The sequence below is a fragment of the Martes martes genome (assembly GCF_963455335.1).
Source record: "Martes martes genome assembly, chromosome: 8".
NCBI lineage: Eukaryota > Metazoa > Chordata > Mammalia > Carnivora > Mustelidae > Martes > Martes martes.
In genome coordinates this window covers 10329569-10357058 of record NC_137895.1, presented here as the reverse complement: position 1 = coordinate 10357058, position 27490 = coordinate 10329569, and the positions used below count along the sequence as shown (strand labels likewise).

At 46.1% G+C, this 27490-nt stretch overlaps 1 protein-coding gene across 2 annotated transcripts; it reads left to right on the top strand.

Moving 5' to 3' along the window:
- Positions 1-26689, top strand: EIF3L (eukaryotic translation initiation factor 3 subunit L). 2 transcript variants are annotated; one of them, XM_080812296.1, is made up of 13 exons: positions 1-80; positions 622-670; positions 2149-2359; positions 4894-4973; positions 7952-8013; positions 11306-11375; positions 11589-11662; positions 15458-15629; positions 17412-17566; positions 18315-18485; positions 19327-19824; positions 25542-25622; positions 26483-26689. In XM_080812296.1, exons 1-13 carry the CDS (start codon positions 48-50, stop codon positions 26519-26521), a joined length of 1695 nt encoding a protein of 564 aa, XP_080668422.1. In that variant the 5' UTR covers positions 1-47; the 3' UTR covers positions 26522-26689. The 2 variants fall into 2 exon arrangements, with proteins under 2 accessions (XP_080668422.1, XP_080668423.1); XM_080812297.1 differs by lacking the exons at positions 1-80; positions 622-670; positions 4894-4973 and having other exon boundaries at positions 2153-2359; positions 26483-26688.
- The last annotated feature ends 801 nt before the right edge of the window (positions 26690-27490 follow it).

Here is a 27490-nt window from a genome sequence, read left to right as displayed (position 1 = left end):
GGCCGCACTTTTCGTTCTCTCTGGCGGTGTTCGTGAGTCGTGCAGCCATGTCGTATCCGGCTGATGATTACGAGTCCGAGGTAAGCGGGCCCTGCGCGTGTACTGGGCTCCGTGACGGAGGCAGCGTTCTCTGGATGCGTTCTCTCCCGCGGTGAGACGGTGTCCGGGTCCCTTTGGGAGCCTCCGCGGGCCGCAGCTAGCTGCGGTCTGCCTTCCGGCGTGCGCGGCCCTCATGCTGTTCCCATTGCTTGCGGCTCCTCTCCAGCCCGATCTCTGCCCGCCCACTTCGCGTGTCCGGTCTCCTCGTCCTCTCGTTTTCCGAGATCGGAGACGGAGACTGGTTGTGGGGTTTCTGTAACTTAGCTCCTGTGGGATTGGTTCACTCTTGTCTGTCCCCGTTGGTTCCCACAGCCTTTTGTGCTTTGCTTTACCTTATCGCACCCGTAACTTGTATTGTTGTCTGCTTATTCGCCCTTCTCTCACGAGCATGTTAGTTTCTCAAAAGCAGAGACTCTGTTTTATCCACTATTGTATCCTTAGTACTTTTACTTGGCACATAGGTCGAACGAGCATTTTGCTTTCACGAATTGGTGACTGTTCCTATGTCTGTTTCGTTAATAGGCTGCTTATGATCCCTACGCTTACCCTGGTGACTATGATATGCACACAGGTGAGACTACGGGCTGGCTAGCTGGTACTTCTAGGGTTTTGCAACTTTTTGAATGTCTCGGAACAGCTCTTGACGGGCATCTGTGAAGCGCTGCTTCTCCATGGTCCAGGTTTGGAGTCAGTTATTAGTTCTCAGAAAGAGGGTGGTACAGCGCCTAATAAATGAAGCCTTTTTCATGGTTCACCTCAAAGTCTCAGAAGGGAAGGCTTACTGTCCTGGCCGAGGTTTCCTTGTTAAACTGCTTGCTGAAGAAGAAAATCTTGTTGTGAAAAATTAGTGATTCAAACCAGCCCAAATGAAATCTTTTTGGAAGGTTTTGAGGTTTCCTAAAGTGTTACAGTGAGTTAGTTTGACTTAGCATTTTGTAAGTGCCATACATTGTTACAGGTACTCTGTGTGAAGTATTTCCTTTAATCCTTAAGAGAGCTCTAGGAAGTACATAAATTAATGTCTCCATTTTCTTAGATGAGAAAACTGAACAGAGAGGTTTAGTAACTAGCACTGTTGTATAGATAGTAAATGGCAGTCATTCATTCAAGAAGTACTAAGTGCTGGGACACCTGGGTGGCTCAGTTGATTAAGTGTTCAACTCTTGATCTCAGCTTAGGTCTTGATCTTGGTCTTGAGCTCAAGCCCCCTGTTGGGCTGTACGCTGGGCGTGGAGCCTACTTTAGAAAATATATATAAATGTATATAATTAAAATATATGTACATAAGGGGCCTCCTACTTACCTCCCCTTCTGATGGTCTTCCCTTCTCTTCCAACACACTTACAACTGTTATAGGTGCTGAGGGTGTACCTGAGTACAAGACAGACAAGTTTCTTGCCTTTACAGGATTTAAGTTCTAGTGGAAGAAACAGATGATAAGCAAATATATAATTGTAAATAGTGGTAAATGTTCTGAAGAAACAGCGATGGGATTGAGAGTGAGTTGGGGACAATTTTATCTTTGTTTATTTTTAAAGTTTTATTAATTTGGGGCGGCTGGGTGGCTTAGTCATTGAGCCTCTGCCTTTGGCTCAGGTCATGATCAAGCTCTGCGGGAGGCCTGCTTCCCCCTCTCCCGCTCCCCCTACTTGTGTTCCTCTCTGTGTGTGTGTGTGTGTGTCTCTCTCTCTCTGTCAAATAAATAAATAAATAAACAATCTTAAAAAAAAAAAGATTTATTTATTTATTTGATGGAGAGAGAGAGAGTACAGGTAGGGGGAATAGCAGGCAGAGGGAGAGGGAGAAGCAGGCTCCCGTGGAGCAGGGATCCCGATGCGGGGCTCGATCCCAAGACCCTGGGATAATGACTTGAGCCAAAGGCAAATAACCAACTGAGCCACGCAGGCGCCCCATCTTTGATTGTCTAAAAGGGAATTGTACCTGATTTTATAGACTTGAGTTTTCTTTGGGGGATGGTCTTGCCCTTTTGTTTTGTAACGTGTGAGTTTGAAAACACTTGGTAAAGTATTTATTGTATCTGACCTCTAGGTGATCCAAAGCAGGATCTGGCTTATGAACGTCAGTATGAACAGCAGACCTATCAGGTGATCCCTGAAGTGATCAAAAACTTTATCCAGTATTTCCACAAAACCGTCTCAGATTTGATTGACCAGAAGGTGTATGAGCTGCAGGCCAGTCGTGTGTCCAGCGATGTCATTGATCAGAAGGTGTATGAGATCCAGGACATCTATGAGAACAGGTACAGAGTACTGACTGAAATGACCGTCTTTCTGGGTGGGACTGGTTTACTGATACAGCCCCTAAAAAGGGGGTCTGTTAGTCATTTCTCTGTAAAGAGAGTGCCCAAGGGGTTTCTGTGATTCCTCATGAGGAGACGTTATTCTGTTGGAATATTCTGTATTCCCAGAACTCATATAGGGCCTAAAATAACATCATTATCAGTAGTCGTAGCAGCAACTAGTATGTTTGTCCAGTATAGATCAGACAGTGTTCAGAACGCCTTTCCCATATTTACTCATTACTCTTCACAGTAACCTCATGAAGTAGGTAGTATTGTTTTCTTTATTTTACAGATGAGGGAAACAAAGCATAGAAAGGATATAGCAAGTTGAGTGCATATGTTGAGTTTTGAACTCTGACATCAGCGCCTAATTTTTTTTTTAAGATTTTATTTATTTATCTGAGAGAGAGAAGGAACAGGGGGAGGGGCAGAGGGAGAGGGAGAAGCAGACTCCCCGCTGAGCAGGGACACCCCACCCCTCCAAGTGGGGACATAAGGCTGGATCTGGGGTCTCCAGGATCATGACCTGAGCCAAAGGCAGACCCTTAACTGACCGAGCCACCCAGGCACCCCCAGAGCCTAAGTTTTGAGTTACTGTACAAGTTAATGCATAACAGGGTGAGCCAAGCTTTGAGTGGCTGCTTCTGTTTTGAGGGGATTGCCCTTGTTTAATTGGCATTAGAGATGAGACCAGTTTGTTAGGGTTGAGAAAGTCAGGAAAGACGTCACCAAGGATATAGAATTTAAACAATTCCTGGGAGGGGTGCCTGGCTGGCTCAGTTGGAAGAGCACATAACTTGATCTCGGGGTCGTGATTTCGAGCTCCACTATTTAAAGTAGAAATTACTTTAAAATAAGTAAAAAAACTTAAAGTAATAATTAGTTAATTCCTAGGAGGATGGGTGGACAAAATGAATAGCCAAAGGCTTTTTGGATTAATGAATAGAATTAATCCCTGAACTGTTTTTTTTCCTGCATCTCCAGGTCTTTCTAGTAGAAATGTGTAGATCAGTGCTGTCCCATAGAAGTAATATTAGCCACATGTGTAATTTAACTTTTTTCATCAGTTATGTTTAAGAAATGTAAAAGGAAGGGTGCCTGGCTGTCTGAGTTGGTGGAGTGTGCGACTCTTGATCTCAGGGTTGTGAGTTTGAACCCCACGTTGGGTGGGTGAGATTGGATGTAGAGATTACTTAAATATAAAAATCTTAAAAAAACTGAAACAGGTGAAATTGATTTTCATGACATTTCAACATCTAAAATATTATTAGCACACATAATCAGTATTAAACTGTTAATGAGTTATTTTACTTTTTTTTGTATTAAGTCTTCTAAAACCTATATTTTGTATTTATACCACATTTCAATTTGTGTATGTTGGAAATACCTGATCTCCGATTAGATTTCATAGCATTTACAATAGAAAAAGCAGATATCCAAGTAATTCTAAATGTAGCTGAAAGTTCGCAGTAACCAAGTATTGGGTTTTTTGGTTACAATTAAGTAAAATTTAAAATTCAATACTTTAGTCACAATAATCACATGTGGCAAATGGTTGCTGTATTTGACAGTACAGGCGGATACAGACTATAGTTGAAGCCAAACATGTGGTAGGTCTTTCTGTAGGAGAATGTGTGGTGAGAAGAATGGCTGGTGCCTTGGAAAATCCAATGTTATTGAGATGCTTTATGTTTTATAATATGTCCTGAAGTGGAGACTTGAGCATGTTTCTATGCTGAACTGAAAGATCTGGAGAAGGGGCGCCTGGGTGGCTCAGTGGGTTAAAGCCTCTGTCTTTGGCTCAGGTCATGATTTCAGGGTCCTGGGATAAAGCCCCGCATCAGGCTGTCAGCTCAGCAGGGAGCCTGCTTCCCCCCCTCTCTCTGCCTGCCTCTCTGCCTACTTGTGATCTCTCTCTCTGTCAAATAAATAAATAAAATCTTAAAAAAAAAAAAAAAGAAAAGAAAAATCTGGAGAAGAGGAGAGGTGGGGCTTGAGGAGAGTGGGGGTCAATTGAAGTCTCTCCTGAGGGGGTCAGGGCTGTGAGTGTTTGGGTTGGATATCGTAGTTCTGTTGCAGCGTCAGACCGCCACAAACAGACTGATTGGCTTCCAGATTTGGATGGGGGAGGAGGCGCCGTGCTCTGGGAAAGTAGGGGGAAATTGCTAAGGGGAAAGCGTGGGTGTCTAGAAAGTTGTTATCAGACCAGGGAACGGCAAGCTGTCCTGTATGAGTAGAGATCATGATACAGAGGCAGGAAATGATCCTGAAGAGCATGGCCGTTGCCTGACTGGTGGAGGGGAGCGTTCACCGTATTAAGAAAAGTTGAGGTGCAGAGTTCTGTTGAGGAGAGTTGTAGCCCTGGAAGGCTCTGGCCCTGACTTGGTTTCTGTGACCTCTCCCTCTTTGTGAGCCTGGGTCCTTACGTGTGGGTTGCCTCTTCTCTGGTCCTTTCTGTGTCGGAGTTTAGAATTTTTCTGCTTGGTTTTCAGCTGGACCAAGTTGACTGAAAGGTTCTTCAAGAATACACCGTGGCCTGAGGCTGAAGCCATTGCTCCACAGGTTGGCAACGGTAGGTATGAGTTCCGTGTTCTGTACGCTGGATGGGATTCTGCGAGTGAGGGGTCCTGAGGAAGCTCAGAAGAGTCTGTTGTGTGTTTTGCTCACCATTGTGTTTCCCCAGGGCTTGGGACATAGTAGACCCTTAGTAAAAGAGCTTGCTGAGTGACGGTGGAATAAATGAAAAGGGGACAGAGACCTCTCACACATGATGAAGCTGAAACAGATCTTTGTCCTAACTTGTTTCCATCCCCCTGTGATTTGGGGGGTCAGTATAGTCACTTGGGAATGAGGTGTCTGGCTTCCTCCCACCTCTCACCTTATGATGGTGTTTGTTGTTTTTGGTGTGAAGTAGGAAGATCCAGCTTCACGCTTTTGCGTGTACGTATCTAGTGTCCCAGTACCAGTTTGTGAAAAGACTCTTCTTTTTCCATTGGATTGTCTTGGCATCTTTGTTGAAATTGGTGATTGTGTAAATGTCAGGATTTATGTCAGGACTCTCTGTTTAACTCCGTTGGTATCCATCCATCCTGATGCTTGTGCCACACTGTCGATTATTGTGGCTTTGTGGTAAGTTTTGAAACCGGGAAGCATTAAGTCCTCCAACTGTGTTCTTTTTCTTTCTTTTTTTTCTTTTTTTTAAGATTTTGTTTATTTATTTGACTGAGAAAGAGATCACAAGTAGGCAGAGAGGCAGGCGCGTGTTGGGGGGGGGGGGAGCGGGCTCCCTGCCGAGCAGAGAGCCCAATGTGGGGCTTGATCCCAGAACCCTGAGATATGACCTGAGCCAAACGCAGAGGCTTAACCCACTGAGCCACCCAGGTTCCTCTGTGTTCTTCTTTTTCAAACTTGTTGTTGGTTCTTCTGAGTCCCTTGGATTTCCGTATGAATTTCAGAATCAGTTTGTCAGTTTCTGGAAAGAAGTTGGGATTTTCATATTGATTATGTTGCATCTGAAGATAAACTAGGGGATTATCGCCATCATATTAAGCCCTCTAATTTATGGACATGTGATGTCTTTGCATTTATTTAGATCTTTATTTTAATGACATTTTACTGTTTTCAGTTTACAAGTCTTGTACTTCTTTGATATAGCTAGCGTTTTTTGGACACTTTATTTTTAGTATTATTGGTACACAAGTTAGAACTCACTTTGTAGGAGGTGTTACTTTCTGTGTTGCTCAGACCTTATGCTCTGTTTAATACGTTGCCTGTAAAGAATCATATTGTGTGTGTCAACAATAGTTGGAGTCTTGAAATACAGTTGGCCCTTGAGCAACATGGGTTTGAACTGGGTGAATCCACGTACACATGGATTTTTTTTTGATACAGTATGATAGCGTACATATATCTTCTGCTCCTTGTGATGTTCTTAGCAGTTCTCCTCTTTAGCTTACTCACATATTGTATACCGTGGTAACACAGTGTATAACATGTATACCACTCAAAATAAGTGTTCCCTGTTTGTTATTAGCAAGGTTCCAGTCAACAGTAGGCTGTTAAAGTTAACAGTTAAATATGTGGGGATTCAAAAGTTATATGTGAGCACCTGAGTGGCTCAGTGGGTTAAGCCTCTGCCTTTGGCTCAGGTCATGATCTCAGGGTCCTGGGATCGAGCTCCGCATCGGGCTCTCTGCTCAGCAGGGAGCCTGCTTCCCCCTCTCTCTCTGCCTGCTGCTCTACCTGCTTGTGATCTCTGTCTGTCAAATAAATAAATAAAATCTTTAAAAAAAAAAAGTTAAATGTGGGTTTTTGACTGCATGAGGTGGGGGGGGGATCTGTGTCCCTAACCCCCTTCTGTTTAAATGTCAGCTGTGTATAATTTTAAACAGGTAAGTAATCACAGGGCTTAACAGTATAAAAGGAGATTTGGTGTAAAAATCCTCTTCCCACTTTCCTCCTCAAGCCTTAAGTTTCTCTAGAGCCATCTAGTGGTAACACTTTCTTTTTATCCCTCCCGTGATAGTCTGTGCTTACCTAAGCAAGTAGGAATGGCGTGTTTGTTCCTTTTTTACATAAAGCAAATGCCATTTTCTTCCCTTTTTAAAGTTTATTGTGTTTTTGGAGAGTATTCTGCATCTCCAGGATTCCCCAGACCACCCCAGGTTTGATGATTTGCTAGGAGGACTGCCAGGATGCAGGGTAAAGGGAAGGGGCGCGCAGAGTGGAATGCAGAGAAAACCACGTGCATGTGTGTTATCACCAGTCCTTTCCTGTGGAGACACTTGGGATGTGCTTAATTCTTCGAGCAGAGAATTGTGATGTGTGTGAAAAGTTGTCTTTCAGAGAAACCTGTAACACATCCAATGTCCAAGGATTTTGTGGGGTGCCGGTCATGTGGGCACACCCCCTGCCTAGCACGTACCAAAATTCCAGACTCCCCAGAAGGAAGGCAGGAGTTCAGGATAAACCATAGTGTTGCATAGTTTAGGCTCAGCAGATCACTCTTGTCAGGATACTGGGGACCCTCCTGAAATCCAGGTTCCCAGATGCCAGCCAAGACCAACTTTACTAGCCAAAGGATAGAAGTCTCAGACCTACTTCCTTAATTCTTTTCTGTACAACATCAGTACCCAAAGACCTTTTCTTCCCTCCTTTCTTTTTAGTGGTTGTATCATATCAATAGGATAAATTTTTTACAGTAGAATTTCTAAGTCAAAAACACCCATGTGTTTGCAGTTTTGATGATGTGATATTGTCTCTTTTAGAGCTATTATTTATTTATGTGTTGGTTTGTTAAGGGACTGGATGGCAAAAATCTCTAAATGTTAGCAAAGGGAAATGGGCCTGAATGAGATTAAGATGAGGTTGAAAGATAAAACGAGAGACGAATTTCCTTTTCGCATGTATTCTTAGGGTGTATTGGAATTTAGATGTCATTTTGTATCTTAAATCATGTTTATCCCTCTTTTCCCTTCGGTGGGCTAAAACTGCCTGAAGACCCTAGTTGTTTTGTGGATTACTAAAGCAGGTCTGTGCCATTTCTTTCAGATGCCGTCTTCCTGATTTTGTACAAAGAATTATACTACAGGCACATATATGCCAAAGTCAGTGTGAGTATCTAACGGTTGCTAGCTCTATGCCATTTTTGCCTTTGGAACACAATCATTCATTTCTGTTGGTTCAGCATCCAGGAGTGGTTGGCATGTTTTCTGAGTGTTCAGAAATGACAGAGGGAATGCTTGAATCCCATAAGCTGCGTGTCTGTCTCAGACAAACTTGCTTGGCATAGCTTGTGTGTCCTTGTCAATTTCTCCATCCCCGCAGTTCCTGACTTGGCACTCATCACATCGGCTGGGTTTCGGGATGCCATCCTAATGGTGTGTTCCCAAACTCCTACTGCTTCAGCTCGTGAGGCCCTTGCTTTTTACGTTCAGTGCAGGACTGCGAACCTTCTGCTCTCTGAAACACAGAGGAAGTGTCCCTGTGTGCCCGGCGTAATGCTTGGCACCTGGCGGGCATCTCTCCTCTAATCCTCACAGTGGCCCTGCAAGGCAGGCAAACTGGGGTGCAGAGGGGTTGCTTCTTCTCACATTCATGCAATGAGTAGGTGGCAAAACTCCTTGAACCCAGGCCTGGCTTACTGTGATGCCAGTGTTCATTCCACTGTACTCTCCCAGGTTTGGGCACTTGTTTGATTCTTCTCTCGTTTCTGAATTTTAGAATGCTCCAAGTTGCTTAAAGTAACTGTCTGTACTATTTATATACACCATGACTGAAAATCTCTATCTTTAGCCCCTGTCTCTCCATGTCTGTACTTGTATATCCAGCTGCCTATTCCATTATCTCCACTTGGCTGTCTGATAGTCATCTCAGATTTGGGTGTTTAAGATTTTATTCTGGGGCGTCTCGGTAGCTCAGTCGGTTAAGCATCTGCCTTTGGCTCAGGTCCTGGTCCTGGAGTTGGGCCCCGTGTTGGACTCCCTGCCTGTCAGCTAGTCTGCTACTCTCTCTCCCCCTCCCTGCCTTGTGCTCTCTGACTTGCGTGTACTCTCTCAAACAAATAAATAAAATCTTTTAAAAAAAGATTTTAGGGGCGCCTGGGTGGCTCAGTGGGTTAAAGCCTCTGCCTTCGGCTCAGGTCATGATCCCAGGGTCCTGGGATCAAGCCCCGCATCGGGCTCTCTGCTCAGCGGGAAGCCTGCTTTCTCCTCTCTCTGCCTGCTTCTCTGCCTACTTGTGATCTCTGTCAAATAAATAAATAAAATCTTTAAAAAAAATAAAATAAAAAAAGATTTTATCTGAGAGAGGGAGAGTATGAGCAGGGGGAGGAGCAGAGGGACAAGCAGACTCCGTAGTGAGCAGGGAGCCCGACACGGGTATTGACCCCAGGGCCCGGAGATCGTGACCTGAGTCGAAGGCAGTTGCTTAACTGACTGAGTCACCCAGGCACCTCAAGTTTAGCGTATTCCAAACGGAAGGCTTATTTTCCCTCGAAGCCTGTTCTTCTCATGTCAGCCAACTCAGTAAATAATACCACCATTCACCCAAGTGACTTCGAATGAAAACCTTGGTGGTGGTCTTGACTTGACTTCCAACCTTGTAACAAATCCTGTTCATCTCTGTCTTCAGCATGCTTCTTGAAACCACCCACTTCTTACCTCCATCACTGCTGCTACCCTGGTTCAAGGCGTTGTATCATCTCTTGCCTGAGCTGTGTAGCTGCTTACCTGGTATCAGGTTCCACTCTTGCACTTGAGTTTATTCTCAGCCTAGTAACCTGCATGATCCCTTTGAGACATAGTCTTGTCAAGTCACACCCTCCCTCCCAGTCCTACCATGACTTCTCACCATCACACTTGGAAGAAAACCCCAGGTCTCAGTCATAGTCCTGTTTGATCTGGCCCCTGGCTCCCTTGCCAGTCTCCTTTCCTACGACTTTCATTCCTTTCTTGGGCTCCTGGCCATACCCTGGCACTTTGGAGCTCACATCACTAGCTGACAATGTGGTATTTGTTTACTTGGGTTTTGTCTGCTACCTGCACTAGAGGGTAAAACTCCACCAGGGCATGGACTTCGTCTTGTCACTGCTGTAATCTGGTGCCTGATCCTCGATGGTGACAAGTTAATTGTTGGAGCTCATATGTGCATGTGTAAATGGAGGAACCCGGCACCATGATCTCGCCATAGAGTATTTCTTCTCCCAGTCAGCTCTCATCTCTGAAGACCACCTGACCTGGCTAGGACTCCTGCCTTGCCACAGAAGCCACCATCAGTGGTAGCTGGAGGAGTTCCTGTTGTCAGTGCAGGGGGCCATGTTTTTCTGGCATTCCAGTGAGCTCTCTGTCCTAGCTGTTAGAAAGTAAAGGTTTCCTCGTCCCATTGCTATTCCAGCTCAGGTACTCTGAGGCCTAGGTTGAGAATCTAGCTAGCCTGTATAACACCGCTTCTTTGGGAAGACCATGGCATCACAGCCCATAGTTCTCTTGGTTTTACCACTTCTGATCTTCCCTTAGGTCTGTAATGAAGATTCAGCAGAAGTTTATTGAGTCTATAACCTCTTTGTTAGGTACCAAAGTACTTTCATGTATATGACCCGTTTGAAACCTTGTCAGGGGCAAGGGGGAGTTCTTTGAAAGAGCATTTATTGTACTGGGCACTTCAACTACATAGTCTCGAGCTACTGAGAGATCGAATACTTAAAACTCCAGGGCCGTGTTCTTTCTAGCTCATCACAAATAGTAGCATATGCTTTCCCAGCTCAGAAATCTTCAGTGGTTCTCAGTTGCCAGCAACATCAGTCTAGATTGGGGGGCGGTCAACAGCCTTCTGTGCAAAGGGCCAGATAGTTGTTTGGCTTTGAGGCCATAATGGTCTCTGTTGAATCTATTTGGCTCTGCCTTTGTAGCAGCCACAGACTGTGAGTGTCTATGACTATATTCTCGTTGAGCTTTTTATTTACAAAAACCAGGTGACGGTGGACTTGTGATCTCCGTGGCCTGGATTCCTGTTCGGCACTGAAAGACCCCTGCATTCCTAGCCAGTTTTAGTCCAGTCTGGCATAGCCTAGTGTAGCACTACCTGCTCTCCCCATCCTTCAAGCACCATGATTTTACTCCTTTGCTTTTGTTAGTACTTCCGTCTTTCTGCTTCACCAGATCTGCCTGCTTGTTCTTGAACAGTCAGTTGAGGTTATTGCCATAAAGCCTAATCGTTGTGGTCAAGATATTCGTTGTCCTTTCGAATGCTCTAGCACTTACTGTCGTGCCTCTGGCCTGAGTGCTGTTTGCGTACTAAGAAGGCAAGAAGAGGCATTGGTTCTCACGTGTGTTCAGCTGTTGTGGCAGACCATGAGTTAAACACATTTAAATTAACTGTCAGTCTTGATGTCTGTTCTCTTTCCAGGGAGGTCCTTCCTTGGAGCAGAGGTTTGAGTCTTACTACAACTACTGCAATCTCTTCAACTACATTCTTAGTGAGTTTGAGGTTTGGCCTGGGGGTGAGGCTACAGTGAGGCCTGGTGTTAGCCTCCAGCTCTTCTCAGCAGGATTTTAGAAAGGGTGGGAAGGAGGGATGTCCCGTGATTCATAGTTCTTTTAAGAGAAAAATTACAAAATGTACTTTGTATGCTTACTAAGTGAGAATAGTCGTTGCTTTGCGTCTGACTTTTCTGTGATCTCCTGCACAGATGCCGATGGTCCTGCTCCCCTTGAACTACCCAACCAGTGGCTCTGGGATATCATTGATGAGTTCATCTATCAGGTATCTAGCCAGCCTTGGTCTAATTTGAAATAACTAGTCCGACAAAGGATTAGCTGTTACCATTGTTTGCGTTGTTTAAAACATGCTTGGGGGGGCGCCTGGGTGGCTCAGTGGGTTAAAGCCTCTGCCTTCGGCTCAGGTCATGATCTCAGGGTCCTGGGATCGAGCCCCGAATCGGGCTCTCTGCTGGAACCTGCTTCCTCCTCTCTCCCTGCCTGCCTCTCTGTAATCTCCGTCTGTCAAATAAATAAATAAAATCTTTAAAAAAAAAAAAAACAAACAAACGAAACCATGCTTGGGATAAAAATGTCCCATCACCGTGGGAAAGACCCGACGGTGGTGGTCTTTGATGTCATAATTTTCTGAAGAGTCAGGCCTAAGAGCTCTGGATATGAACTTGGAAGTCAGCAGGGTTGAGCTGACTTTCACTAAGCTGTTACCTGATCTTGAGAGTTGGTCTGATTGGAAAAAATAAAGGCATCACAAGCTTTGGAGTCGGTTATTCTGTTTTTAAGTCTACTCCGTTTCTGAAGAATAAACCTGAGGGACACCTGGGTTCTCGGTTGGTTGAGTGGCCAACTCTTAATTTTGGTTGGCTCAGGCCATTATCTCAGGGTCCTGGGATCGAGCCCCATGTCCATTCCGTGCTCAGAGCGGAGCCTTCTCCCTTTCCTCTCTTGCGTGCCTCCATGCTGTCTGTGTCTCTCTCAAATAAATAAAATCTTTTAAAAAACCGGTAAAAAACAGAATAATTCAATTTGGAAAAATACTTGTTTTCCATGAGTTTTATGGGGATGGTGTATCTCTCATTGGGTATTTCAGGAGAAATGAGTTTCTTAATAAAGCCGTTATTTGAGCTGCATAGACAAAACAGACTTAAGAAGTGCTGGCAGATTGTGATTGGTATGCTGAGAAAGCCCTCGAGGGCTGGCCCGTCCAGAGGGAGGCTTATGAGGCTTCGGTGCCTTTGTGCAGAGAAGGCTACAAACCACACTGGCCTTGTTTGCCTTTTCTGGCTCCTTGGTCTGTGTAAGCCCTTTCTTTGGCAAATTTTAGAAGGTTGGCGGTCCTTTCAATTCACAGCAAGTCAAAGGAGGATCATCCGTGCTAAGGTTCTTCACCCTTCTTAAGATTATCATAATTCCTTGGGCTTGGGCTTAGCTGGTGTTCTCTTAAGGGGCTTAAAGTGCTCTCACTGTAACAAAGACTGGCTGGCAGGAGCCAGGTGTGACTCCTCCCGGCCAGGTAGATGTCACACAGGGTAAATGGGCCCCCCCCCCCACCCCCGCTTTCGTTTATTTTTATCAGTACAGGTAATACATGATATGTCATTAGTGTTTAAAAACTTTGTCTTTTTCAAATTGCAGGTGAAGTTTGTTTTTATCTCTCTTTTTTTAAGATCATTTATTTGAGAGAGTGAGCACACATGTGCACACACAAGCCAGGGAAGAGAGGCATAGGGAGAGGGAGAAGCAGACTCCCCGCTGAGCAGGGAGCCTGACATTGGGCTTGATCCCAGGACCCTGGGGTCATGACCTGACCTGAAGGCAAATGCCCAACCGACTGAGCCGCCCGGGTGCCCCCAAACTGCAGATAAAGTTTAAAGTGTCTTCCTTGCCTTTGTGGCAGCATCAGTTATTGTCTGGAAAGACAGGCATTACATTCATGCTTCTCAGGCGTTTATATAAATATGTACGTATCAAATACACCATCTAAAAATGGCATAATACTATGTTGTGTAATTTGTTGTGATATGGAACACTTAACATGTCTATGTAGAGTTGACTTTATTCTTTCTTGCTGTGTACGTGACATGGATATACCACCCTTGGGTGTTGAGTTTGCACTATTACAAATAGTGAGTCCCTGAATAGTCTTGTGTGTGTTACGCATTGGTCTGTCTCTAGAGATCCCCAGAGGTAGAATTGTTGTTTGAAGAATTTTTGCTTTTTAAGTTTTTTTGTTTTGTTTTTGAGAGTAAGGGAGTGCCTGCGGGAGGAGGGAGGCAGGGGCAGAGGGAGAGAGAGAATCTCAAGCAGACTGTATGTTCAGCGTGGAACCGACGTGGGGCTTGATCTCACAACCCTGAGATTGTGATCTGAGCTGAAATCAGGAGTCATGTTTGGTTGTTTTTAAAGATTTTATTATTTACTTGACAGAGATAGCGAGAGAGGGAACACAAGCAGGGGCAGTGGGAGAGGGAGAAGCAGGCTTCCCGCTGAGCAGGGAGCCCAATGCGGGGCTTTATCCAGGACCTGGGGATCATGACCTGAGCCGAAGGCAGATGCCTAATGACTGAGCCACCAGGAGTGATGTTTAACTGACTGAGCCACCCAGGTTCCCCGCTTTTACGTTTTTTAAGATCAGCTTTATAGAGTCAAAACTTGTATACAATGAAATACTGATTTTTAAGTGCTGTTGAAGAGATTGAACAGGAGTGTATCCACCACCACAGTCGATATAGAACATTTCAATCACTTTGGAACTTAATAAATAGTAATACATCGTCCCCTCTAAGGGCTTATCAAATTACACTGCTGTCAGCAGCATTTGAGAGTTTTTCTCTGCTGTGGATGTTATTAGTCTAATTTTTGTCTGTTTGATGGGAAAGAAATGGTAATCTCATTTTATTTATTTATTTATTTTTTAAAAAGATTTTATTTATTTATTTGACACAGAGAGAGATCACAAGCAGGCAGAGAGGCAGGCAGAGATAGAGGGGGAAGCAGGCTCCCCGCTGAGCAGAGAGCCCGATGCGGGGCTCGATCCCAGGACCCTGGGATCATGACCTGAGCCGAAGGCAGAGGCTTTAACCCACTGAGCCACCCAGGCGCCCCGGTAATCTCATTTTAATTTGCATTTCTCTGATATGTGAAGAGCTTCAGTATTTTCCGTGTTAATTGGCTAGTTTTTATTTTCTTCGAAGTGATCCTCATTATCCTTAGTCCATTTTTCTGATGGATTATCTTGTTCTTACTGAATTACGGGAATTCCTTCTATATTCCGGATGCTCTTTTGTTTATTATAAATCTGGAAACTTTTTTCTGTGTTCTTAGAGGAAGGTGCTAATATGGAGTTGAAGAGCATTCTTGGGTCATGTCATCTAGGACCTAGATTCTAGGTCACTGGTTTCCAAACCTGGTACCAGAATTGACCAAGGATCTTTTAAAAACGGGTTGAGTGGGTGGGTCTCTTGTGCTGTTATCTGGGTAACTGATGGAGTCATCCCATTGCTGGTCCCTGATAGAACCACTGCCTTAAGGATTACCTGTGGTGTGGGCCCTAGATGTGCCTTCTACTTGGCGAGGCTCTGTGGTTGGTACGGAGGTGACCCAGACTGGGTTCCTGTCCCTGGCGAACAGATGGTCAGCTCCAGTAGTCAAGACACACATCTAGACACTACCCTGTCCCCACGTGTCTTCATTTGTTATCCTGACTCGGCATGGCACAGCCCAAGAGAAGATCTGTACAAGCCATCCAGTTCTGACAGCCAGATCGATTGCATTGTGAAGCCCAGAGACGTTAAGTGACTCTAGGCTGTGTTTGACTCCAAATTGAATTTTTTTTCCCACAAACTACCTTTCATCTTAGAGATTTTTTACTTAGCTATGGAAGAAGTGACATACTCCATAATGAACACAATTCAGTTTAATGAAAGACTGCTTTGCAAAAACAAGTAGCGTACAGAACAGTTTAGCATGAGACGGTGCTGCACGCCCCACCTGACCCCCGCGCCGCTCTCCCTCCATTTCAGCATCGTACGCAACTCCTGCCTCTCTCCCTTCTTCCCAACAGTTTCAGTCATTCAGTCAGTACCGCTGCAAGACTGCCAAGAAGTCAGAGGAGGAGATCGACTTCCTTCGCTCCAATCCCAAAATCTGGAATGTTCACAGTGTCCTCAATGTCCTTCACTCCCTGGTTGACAAGTCCAACATTAACCGGCAGCTGGAGGTGTATACAAGCGGAGGTGAGTGCTGCTTGCCATCTGTTCTGGGGGGAGAGAGGCCCGGGGAGCGCGGGGGAGCCACTGTGGCTTAGGTAATGGGCTGCTCTTCTTTGGTGCTGGGGGTGAACAGCAGCCAAGTGCGGGTGCTGAGGGCTGTCGGGCTCGGCCGTCTGTTGGCCGACACGCGGAACCAGCTGGCACTCATGGGGTCTGATTCGCAGACGCTTCTACCGCGTCTCCGGGGCCTTCGTGTAGATAAGCACTGCTCACGCTTTTTGGTGTCAGGACCGCTTTACATAGTCTTTAAAGACTGAGAATCACAGAGTTTGTCCATATAAGTTTTTTTTCCCTGTGAGAAGAGTGCCATGTTTGCAGATCTCCTTAGTGCCTGGCATATACTAAGAGAGCTGGATTCTCATTCTGCTCCTGCGTTCGGTTTGTTGGAATTACAATATGAGTATATGAGGGAGACCTGGCCTTGCCTAGACGTGGAGTTGGGAAAGGGAGGAGTGTCTTCACAGCCTTCTCAGGTAGTTCTGAGACAATGGGTGTTTCATACTGGTGAATTGCAGTGAGGAATCTGAAACCTTAGCAATGAACTTTTTTTTTTTTTTTAAGGTTTTATTTATTTATTTGACAGAGATCACAAGTAGGCGGAAAGGGGGGAGCAGGCTCCCTGCTGAGCAGAGAGTCCAATGCGGGGCTCGATCTGAAGACCCTGAGATCATGAGCTGAGCCAAAGGCAGAGGCTTAACCCCCTGAGCCACCCAGGCGCCCCTTAGCAATGAACTTTTACTTGATTATGTTAAGCTTTGTTGGTCTACCCTGCAGCTCGAATGGATCTTTTTACCCCTGCACAATTTTGTAAAATACTGGTTCGTTGAGTTATAAAGATTTCCTAAATGCTGATGTATTTTATTATACAACCTAAAAAACCCACTTTGATCATCAGCTTCATCAGGTAAGTCTTTATTTGGAAGCTCATAGTGGCAGATACACGTTTTTAAAACTAGAATTTGCTTAAAAGCTCCTATTTTCAGTGGCAGTGAGCACTCTGTTGTCTTTATTGACATGCAACAGGCTCACCCCGTTCATTTTTGAGAAAATGTCTGCTAAACACCCAAATCTAAGTAACCGTAATTTGTGTGTCAGTCATTCAAGTAAAAATGGTGTTTTGTGAAAAAGTGGCTGGTTCTTTTGCCGTGTGTGGTGGGAAGGAATACAGTAATTACTGATACAATTTGCTGCCACTGCCTGGTTTATGCTGAGTTGTCAGTTTTACCTACTGTGTTTGCACCATCATCAGTGCAACATGGCATTTCAGTGAGACAAATAGCGTGTTAGTGTTACTAGGAAAGTAGCTTTGACCTCATGCACTTCCTGAAAGCAGTGGCCTTGATGAGTAGCTGCTCCTGATAAAAGGGGTCATCTCAGTAATCTCAGTGTCTTGGAACCAACCAAACAAAAACCTGCCTGCCCCCCTGCCCTGCACAACTCCTCTTGGTAAAAGATAAGTGTGAGGCCAAGGACACCTGGCCTGTTAGTCGGTGTAGAGTATGTGAGTCTTGATCTGGGGGTTGTGAGTTTGAGACTCACCTTAGGTGTAGGTTACCTTTAAAAAAAAAAAAAAAAAAAAGTCAGGCATGCTGCTTCTGGGTAGTCCTTTGAAGGCAGTTACTCCCCATTGCAGAAAGCTTCAGAGGCCTGTAGTAGGTAGAGAGTCAGCTGAGTGACATTTAGGGCTTAGGCTTACCTTCCTTTACGTGTCCCTGCTGGAATGGTCACAGTGTCTGTTTCTCTCAGGTGACCCCGAGAGTGTGGCTGGCGAGTACGGACGGCACTCCCTTTACAAGATGCTTGGGTATTTCAGCCTGGTGGGCCTTCTGCGTCTGCACTCCCTGTTAGGGGACTACTATCAGGCCATCAAGGTGCTGGAGAATATCGAACTGAATAAGAAGGTGATTGCCTGTTTCCCCTGCCCCCCTGCCCAGAGCCGGAGTCTGTGTTAAGAGAAACTCTGATCTCGAAGGACAAATGTTAGGGATCAGAAAGAGGAGTCTTCCCCAGGCCAATTGAAAATTGAGACGTGGGGGAAGCACTGTAGTGAACGTCTGCGCATAGGCAAGGTGTTTCCTCTTTGTTGCTTAATAACACTCAGAAATGTTCGGCAGTCTTTGATTCTATTTTCAAGACCATGATAATGGCAGATTCTTACTATTCAGATCTCACTATTTAAGGAGTGAGACTTAGTTCTGAGGTGGTATAGACAATGACGATCAGCTGTGGTGGTTTTTCTTAGCCACAGAAAAATCTGTATTTTTTGTCGTCGTCGTGTGTGTGTCTTTATTTCAGTCTTGTTATCTGTTCCTTTATCGGGTTTATCTGGAAAAGCAAGGAGTAGAAAGCGAGGAAGAGTACACAGCTGAGGTGTGGAGGGATTTGGAGTGGAAAGAAATGTTAGGGTCACCTGGTCCAGTCTCTTCCTGTTAACATCTAACAGTGTGGAGCTCTTGGGTCACACGATTTAATTGGTGACTGGTGTGGTCTGCGCTCGGAGCCTCTTAACTCCAGAGGGCAGCACTCTCCTGCTGGGTAGTTTGGGGCCTCCATAGGGGGCTCCCGCTCAGCTGACACTGGGCCCTACCAGCTTGCAGATTCTCTCCAGGATGACTTGGTTTTGTGACTCACGGATGCTTCTGTCCACAGAGCATGTACTCACGGGTGCCCGAGTGCCAGGTCACCACGTACTACTACGTCGGTTTTGCATATCTGATGATGCGTCGCTACCAGGATGCCATCCGGGTCTTTGCCAACATCCTCCTCTATATCCAGAGGACCAAGAGTATGTTCCAGAGGACCACATACAAGTACGAGATGGTAAGGAAACCTCTGACCAGCTTGACCCCTTGGCACCTGTGCCGACAGTTTTTGGTAAAAGCTATCCCAAATTTTGCTTTTCGTATGTCTTTTCAGTAGCGCGATTTCTTAATGGCTGGACTACTCTTAAGTTTCTTTTGTTGTGCCTGTTACTTCAGATCATTAATTCCTTGACGATAAGGACAGTATCTTTTTTGTTTTACTTTTGTCCCCCAGCAGTGTCTACATTTATTCAGCAAGTTTGCTGAGTGTTCACTGGGTTCTGGGTAGTTAAAACTGAGGGAGATGGAGGTACCACCCTCAAGCAGTTTGCCATGGAGGAGGGGGAGGGTCCAAGACGTGCACAGAATTGGGAGGTTTCTAGGCAGAGCAAAGTTTCTAGGCAGAGACTTGGAAGTACGGTGATGTAGCAGCACAAGGAACGGTTTTGCTGGAGGGCTGTAGAGTAGTCAAAGTAGGGTGCTAGGTTCTGGGGTAACCTTCACTGTCTAGCTCAAGTATTTAATCTTTATAGGCCTTACAGTGCCATCAGAATTTCTGGGTGACTCAGTCATAACGGTGTGGGAGGATCGATCCGCCGGTGAGGATGGGGTGAACCAGGAAGAATGAGGAGGAGGAGGCCCTAGTGAAGAATCCAGAAACCAGCTGAGGAGGCCCCGGAAGTGGGCTGGAAGTTCAGTAGAGCTGGAGGGCAGATGCGGAGGGACTTCAGGAAAGTTACCTGACGGGTGCAAGACCAGGGAGAAACCAGAGGCTTGTGCAGTGTGTACTTGGGAGGGTGGTGGGGACCTCAGAACGTCCGTCTCGTTTGACCCCGCACCAATTGGTCTCGCGCCCGCAGATTAACAAGCAGAACGAGCAGATGCACGCGCTGCTGGCCATCGCCCTCACCATGTACCCCATGCGCATCGACGAGAGCATTCACCTGCAGCTGCGGGAGAAGTACGGGGACAAGATGCTGCGCATGCAGAAGGGCGACCCGCAGGTCTACGAGGAACTTTTCAGCTACTCGTGCCCCAAATTCCTGTCGCCCGTGGTCCCCAACTATGACAACGTGCACCCCAACTACCACAAGGAGCCCTTCCTGCAGCAGCTGAAGGTGTTCTCGGATGAGGTGCAGCAGCAGGCGCAGCTGTCCACCATCCGCAGCTTCCTCAAGCTCTACACCACCATGCCCGTGGCCAAGCTGGCTGGCTTCCTGGACCTCACGGAGCAGGAGTTCCGGATCCAGCTGCTGGTCTTCAAGCACAAGATGAAGAACCTGGTGTGGACCAGTGGCATCTCCGCCCTCGATGGCGAATTTCAGTCGGCCTCTGAGGTTGACTTCTACATCGATAAGGTACGGCTGCCTTCCGGCCTGGGCGGCTGCGGCCTGTCTCCATCTGTTCAGCTGTCAGGGTTTCCTCGGCACCCGCCACTCGGAGCATTCGAGGCTTGGTGGTGAACAAAACCAGCAGAGGTTTCTGCCCTCGCACTGATCTTCTCATGTGAGAAAGTAGACAGTAAGCGTTACAGTGAAGCAGACCACGGAGTAGGCGTCAATGCAAAATGAAGAAGCCTTTGAAAACATTTTTAAAGGAAAGGGCGCCTGCGTGGCTCAGTCATTTAAGCGTCTGCGTTTGGTTTGGGTCATGATCCCCGAGTCCTGGGATCAAGTCCCACATCGGGCTCCATGCCCAGCGGGGAGCCTGCTTCTGTGTCTCCCTCTGCCTTTCTTCACCGCCCGCGCTCGCTTGCGCTCTCTCAAATCTTTTCAATTTATTTTTTTTATTTTTTTAAGAAAAAGAGTTTCATTCTAGTCCAAGTTAAGAGAGCTGCCTGGGGTACACAGTCTTCACAAAGAGGAGAGCGCTCCAGGGAAGGGAGGGTTGGTGCAAGAGTTATATATGGTTTTGCTTTTTTCTTGTTTTATGTAGAGTTACAAGTTGTGATGAAAGACTTTCCAGAAAGGCTGTAAGACTGGAATCATACGGGAATCAGTGAGGTTTTTTTCCTTGCATTTCTGTTTGGAATGTTCTTTTTTGGTGGGTATTGTTTGCTTTTTAACGAAGCAGATGTACAGTGTGTACTTGGGGCAGGAATAGAGCCCACGTTTTGAGGTTTTGCCAAAGTCAAAATGACTTTGCCAAGTCATTTTGACCTTGGGTAAATGTTTTACCAGGAGCGGGGCCTACAAACATGAAAAGTGGAAAGTTTCCTTTATCATAGGTTAGAAATTGCCAAGTGCTGTGCAGTTAAGCGTAGTGGTGGTGGAAGGCGGAGGTGGCAGTATTGCATAGGTGCTCAGGCGCTCCTTTGTTGAGGAAGTGAAATTGCAGCTAAGACTTGAAGCAGGTGAAGAAACTAGCCAGACACATGTTTTTTTTTGTTTTTTTTAAAGATTTTATTTATTCATTTGACAGATTCACAAGTAGGCAGAGAGGCAGGCGGCGGGGCGGGGGGGGGGAGCAGACTCCCCGCTGAGCAGAGAGCCTGATGCGGGACTCGATCCCAGGACCCCGAGACCATGACCCGAGCCGAAGGCAGCGGCCTGAACCACTGAGCCACCCAGGCGCCCCCAGACACATGTTTGAGGGAGCCGCGCTCCAAGGAATGGGTGCTGTAAGGGCAAAGGCCTTGGGGCAGGAGTGAACCGAGTATGTTTGAGGGACAACCTCATTGTGGCTGCAGTGACCTGAGAGAGGAGGCTGTGGCAGAAGAGAGGATCAGAGAAGAAAGTGGGAGGGTGTGGCATAGACTGGGGGACGTAGTTTAGCCAGTGAGAGCCATTGTCCCGACTTGTGCCACCCTAGATGAGTGCTGCCTACTTTTAGACTTCATGTAGCGGACTGACACAGCATGTGCTCTTTTTTTCGTGTTTGGCTTCTTTTTCTTGTGTTACATTTAAGAGCGTCACCATCCAGCATTTTTGTGCACAGCAGGAGTCCCCTTCGGCGCTCAGCCAGCTGCTGCTGCAGGAGTTGGCTGTGATTTTCGCATTCTAATGTGCTTTTCAGTGGTTTTGTTTATTACAGAAAGTGTCCATGGTTTTGGAGAGTGGCTCTCAGTGGTTCATTGAAGATATATATATATTTTTTAAGTGATTCATTTATATCTGCTTTTGAATGCAGAGTTATTTCTGGAAGGAGGCACAGAGCGACATCCTAGGCTCCTCTCAGGAGGAGGGGTAGTGTTCGTTTGCATTGCTGGATTTTAAGTTCAAGTTAACATTTTGGTGTCCTAATGAGGTTTTTAAAAGAACTAAGTTCTGTTTTGTAGGTGAGTTTTTTTCAGATGTAAAATATGCTAGACTCCTAGAATTGCTTTTCCCACGAAGTCACACCCTCTCCTCTTCCTTAATGTGCGCACACTCAAAGACGATGTTCTACTTAACATATGTGGAGCGCTGATACAGACTTACAACAGTCTGTTAAAATGAATAGACTGATGTCTTTCATCTCTTCTAGAATGTTCTTGGCTAATATCTTTTACTTTATGTGCTCTGTTTTCCTTCTGGAGTTCTTACTTGATGTATATTAGACCTCATTCTGTCTTCTGTGTCTCTTAAACCCTTTCTCCATCTTTTTTAGTCTCTGTTCTGGGTAATTTGTTTTGATTGATTATTCTATCCTCGTTAATCTCTTCAGCTCTATTTTTACTTTCTCTGATTTTTCTTAAATTCATGGTGAAGTGTTTCCATAAATGTCCTTCCTTCCTTTTTTTTGTTTGTTTACTACATACAGTTTATTGTCCTTGGACAACTTTGTTGACATTTTTTGAAGTGTAGGATGAATATTCATTCTTCTTCTTCTTTTTTTTTTTTTTTAAAGATTTTATTTATTTATTTGACAGAGATCACAAGAAGGGATAGGCAGAGACAGGGGGGGAAGCAGGCTCCCTGCCGAGCAGAGAGCCTGATGCGGGGTTCCATCCCAGGACTCTGGGATCACGACCTGAGCTGAAGGCAGGGGCTTTAACCCACTGAGCCACCCAGGCGCCCGAATGTTCATTATTCTAGAAGGGATTTGCTTTTGCCTCTTGAAGGTGCCTGGGGAGATTGTTGGTCTGGGACCACCATAGACTCAAAGCCTCGGGTCCCTTGGACCAACCAGGAAACAAGCCCAGGCTACGGATTGTCAGAAGAATCACCTTGTGTTTATAATGTCCTGGGAATGTGTCTCTTTCCTCTTTTATGTCCCTCACCCAACTTGGTGAGCATTGCTTGGTGTCTGGAGTGGGATGGCTGCCCAGTCCCCATTTTGCCTTTAGCTTGAGGGTTTAGCTCAAGGGATCCAGCAGTGCAGGGAGCGTCTTCTGTAAGACTGACCCTGGCCTTGGTTTGTCCCTCTGTGCAAGTCTCCTGGGATTGAGGAGCGAACACACTCCCTGCAGAGCAGGCTTCTGTGTTTCGGTTAGAATGGTATATTTTCTCTTAAGTAGCTCTTTATTCTCTCATCAGCTCTTCGATGCTATGAGGAGATTATTACAAACTATTTATTTTGTATTTCTTTGAGAAAGTATTGGTCTACACATACTGTATTTTTTGGCAGTGTTTTAAAGGTATAACCGTATAACATAAACTTCACCATTTTAAAGGATGAAATTCTGTGGTTATTGTTATATTCACAGTGTCACACAGTCGGTTTCCCCTAATTCCATGACATTTCCACAACTCCCTACCCATGAGCAGTCGTTCCCAAGTCCCCTTGTCCCCTCATCCTTGGCAAACCAGTAATCTGCTCTCTGTCTCTGTGGATTTGTCTGTTTTTGATATTTGCTGTGATAAACCATGTGGCCTTTTCGTGTTTGACTTCTTTCACTGAGCACATTTTCAGGTCTCGTCCAGGCCGTGGCACGTATCTGTCCGTTTTCGCGGCCATGAAGGACCGCGCTGTAGGGTGCGCCGCTCTGTTGACCCAGTCATTAGCTGATGGACAGTCGAGTTTCCACCTTTGGAATATCGCGGGTAACGCCACTATCAGGAATTTTTGTGTACAGGTTGTCGTGTGGATGTCTTCTCTTGGGTGTATACCTGCTGGGATTGCTGGGTCAGTTTGGGTGGTTAGTTTTGAAAGCTCATCTTGCTAAACCGAACCCTCTCATTTAGAGTTTATGGCTTTGGGAAGACTTGATGTTTGGCAGAAATTGGCTTTCTCTGACACGAACGGTCTCACCGAAAGTAGAAACATGTCACTAGGGAAGTTTTCCAGTGTTGTTCTATCCATGCTTTTAAAAACCAGAACTGTCCCTTGTAGTATCACTTCTACCACCTAAAGTCCTTCTCGAATTTGTTCTCAGTGCCTGCCTGGCATAAATGTTTGGCAGTATTGGTAACCTGCTCCACCCCCCGTCATCACTTTGTAACCCCGCTGAACTGGTCCCAGTTATCTGGGTGGTCTTTAACAAAACACTTCTGGGAAGCCTGGTGGGCGCAGTTGGTAGAACATGCGGTTCTTTTTTTTTTTTTTTTTTTTAAGATTTTTATATATTTATTTATTTGACAGAGAGAGAGAGAAAGATCACAAGCAGGCAGAGGGCGGGGTGGGGAGGTGGGGAGCAGGCTCCTTGCTGAGCAGAGAGCCTGACTCGGGGCTCGATCCCAGGACCCTCCGACCTGAGCCGAAGGCAGAGACTCAACCCACTGAGGCATGCAGGTGCCCCAGACATGTGATTCTTGATCTCAGGGTCATGATTTCAAGTTCCACCTTGAGGATGGAGTAAAAAGCTTTACTTCAAAATAAATAAATAAAACATTTCTCCCAAGAATCAACAATTTGGTTATTATAAAAAATTTATATGAAGTTATATTCACATATTAATTAAATTATAACATAATTAAATACTTATAACATTTAAAGTCTGTACATGAGAAAGTTTTTTTTTTTTTAAGATTTTATTTATTCATTTAAGAGAGAGAGAGCTCAAGCCAGGGGTAGAGGGAGAGAGGGAGGGAGACGCAAGCTCCCCCCTGAGCAGGGAGCCCAATGTAGGGCTTGATCCCAGGACCCCAGAATCATGACCTGAGCCAAAGGAAAATGCTTAACTGACTGAGCCACCCAGGCGCCCCATGAAAATGTTTTTGATTGCATGTTTTGGGGGCTTTTTTTTTTTTCCTCTTACTGGTTCACTTTTGTCTTTGGCAAAATGTTGCTTTCTGGGTAGTGGTGGTGGTTCTTTTGGTAAACATTGTATTTTTATGTAACTCATGACCCCAGGATCCAGAGTCGCATGCTCTGCTGATTGAGCCGCCAGGTGTCCCTGCTTGCTTTCTTGGCTTTTCTTTTTCATCCTTAACTTGAAAAAGTCCTGTCAAAGAGATCCAGAAAATTCTTGGGCCTTAACCTAGATTATGCAGGAATTTACAAGTAAAATGGTGTTCAACCACATTTGAGTTAAAAAACAAGTTTAGAATCTGGATTCACGGGATGCCTGGGTGGCTCAGTTGGTTAAGCAGCTGCCTTCGGCTCAGGTCATGATCCCAGCGTCCTGGGATCGAGTCCCACATTGGGCTCCTTGCTCCGCAGGGAGCCTGCTTCTCCCTTTGCCACTCTGTCTGCCTGTGCTTACTCTCTCTCTCTCTCTCTCTAACAAATAAATAAATAAAATCTTAAAAAAAAAAAAGATCCATTTAGAATCTGGATTCACTTGTAGCCTCACACTCCTAAACAGTGTGTGAGGATAAAATGCTGTCTGAAATGTTTCTATTGCTGAAAGATTCGTGTTGGTTACAAAAGACTTAAAAATAAAAATGGCGCCTGGGTGGCTCCGTGGGTTAAGCCCCGTCTTCAGCTCAGGTCATCATCTCAAGGTTGGGATCAGGCCCGCATCGGGCTCCATGCTTGGCAGCGGGGGGAGGGTCATCTGTCCCTCTCCCCCACCTCAAGTAAATGAATTAACAAGGAAGCAAAAATCAAGCATCTAGAAAGAGCGAGCTGCCGTCAGCTGGTAATGCTCTTTTGTAGGGTGTGTCCCCCCCAACGTTTGTGTTTGGAAGGCAGCGTGGGGCTTTATGTACTTGCAAGTGTAAGTGCCTCTGCCTCCCTGCTCGTCTCTGACTCTGCTTTGCTTCTCCCATAGGACATGATCCACATCGCAGACACCAAGGTCGCCAGGCGCTATGGGGATTTCTTCATCCGGCAGATTCACAAATTTGAGGAGGTGAGAAGTTGGAGAGCAGTGTGTGGGTTGGAGACAGAGGGTCGGAACTAGTGGGGAGTTTTGACCTTTTTTTAATTTTTCATTTCAAGAAAGCCCCGAGTTGGCCCTTTAAAAAGTTTCTGAGCAAGACTGGCTGGCTCCTTGGGGTTTGGGGAGTGGGGTTGGGCCTGTAGCAGTTGCTGTGTCAGCCTTCTCCAGAGCATCTCTTTCCAAGATCTCTCTCTGCGGGTGGCCAGCTCTCCTCTCCCTCCCTGGTATTTCCTAATATGGGTGGCTTCACTGCCTGCTCTTACCCATCCCTCCCCGTTTGGCAGTTACTCTCCAATGTAGACAGGTCTGGCCGGTTCTTGCAGGCAGAGGACAGGAAGCTGGGTTTTGACAGACTTGGTGCATTTCACATCTTGCCCTGGGAGAGGTCCTGGGGGTCAGGCCGAATACTGTGAGGACGCAGGGTGTGTGCGTGCTTTCTGTGTGTGGCCGTAGCTGGAACCGCTTCGTGCTGGTCTTCTGAGTTCTCCAGCAGAGGTCACTGCTCTGCTCTGGGCCAGCCACAGGGCTCCTCCTGCAGGAAGTGAGCAGCCCTGGCAAGTTTAGCTTCTGTGAGCCGCGGGTCTTAGAAAACGGACAGAGCAGTGTGGGTGGGGGTGTGGCGTGTGAATTGTGCAGGGCTGTGGTAGTGTCAGGAGGGGAGCACCTGACTGGGGCTTTCTGCACACAAGGTGGACACCGGTGCCCGCGTCAGAGAGACCCTTCCCGGACTTCAGAGCGGTGGCCAGGGGTCCGTCCCGGGGATCGTGCACCCTGGAGGACAGGGGCTCGTGAGATCTCCATATCTAACTTGGCTTTTCTTTTTCTCCTAGCTCAATCGAACCCTGAAGAAGATGGGACAGAGACCCTGAGTACCTTCACACACTCATTAGGAACCGATTCTGAGGTCTCTGCAGGCGGGGCGTATTTTTGTCACCGTGAAGCCTTTACCTAGATCAGCCATGCAGCTGAGTTGAAATTTATTTGAATGAAGGACTGAAATGTTTTTAAAAGGTCTCAGTAAAAGATCTTTAACCAGATTTGTCATCTCATCATTGTTGGGGGTGGGGGGGATCTGTAGTCGGGGCAACAGTACGTGATTTCCTGTGACACTTTTCTCCCGATGCAGCCGATGTTGGTGTTTCCTTTGAATTTGCGGTTTGCAGGACATTCTCGCATTCAATACCTTATTTGTACCTCACAAGAATCCTGTGAGCGTTAAGTGACCTGCCATGATTTCCACGCATGTTAGCAGAGGTGCTGGGTCTCAGGCAGAAACTGGAACCCCTCCTGCGGCCATGAACCACGCTGGGAGGAAGCCAGGTGCGTGCTGACACCTCCCAGCGTGCGGTTCGCCGTCGGATCCCCACTTGCTGAGGAGAAGACACGCTCAGGTTGTAAAGTGACTGCTTGAGGTCGTATAGTTCTTCTTTCTTTTTTTTCTTTTTTAAGATTTTATTTATTTATCAGAATGAGAGAGAGTTCTACAAAAGCTAAGACTCGGTTCCCAACAAGTACTTACTTCTGGTGCCTTGTGCTGCCCCTGTCTTCGATGCCTCACGCTGACAACTTCGCGCGGCCAGTCACGACAGTTGTGTGCTTTCCACTCTCTGCCACTCCTTCCATAAACGCCCCGAGGGGCTCTGCCATCTTGGGGACTTCCCTGGGAAGAGCCACCTCAAAACCTAGCAAACCCACACTACGTACTGTCAGCCAATTTCTTTCTTTCTTTTTTTTTTTAATTCTGTTTCCTCCCACTTTTTCTATTAAACCAGTCAGGTTTCCACACACACCCCTTCCCCAAAACTCCTCCTCGCAAGGTTACCAGTGATTTTCATGTT

Bases quoted from the DNA above. Each gene is read 5' to 3' on its own strand.
- EIF3L (XM_080812296.1), top strand. From the start codon at position 48: ATGTCGTATCCGGCTGATGATTACGAGTCCGAG. The intron at 11,663-15,457 runs GTATCTAGCCAG...TCTTCCCAACAG, and splicing joins TTGATGAGTTCATCTATCAG to TTTCAGTCATTCAGTCAGTA. The intron at 19,825-25,541 runs GTACGGCTGCCT...CTTCTCCCATAG, and splicing joins TTGACTTCTACATCGATAAG to GACATGATCCACATCGCAGA.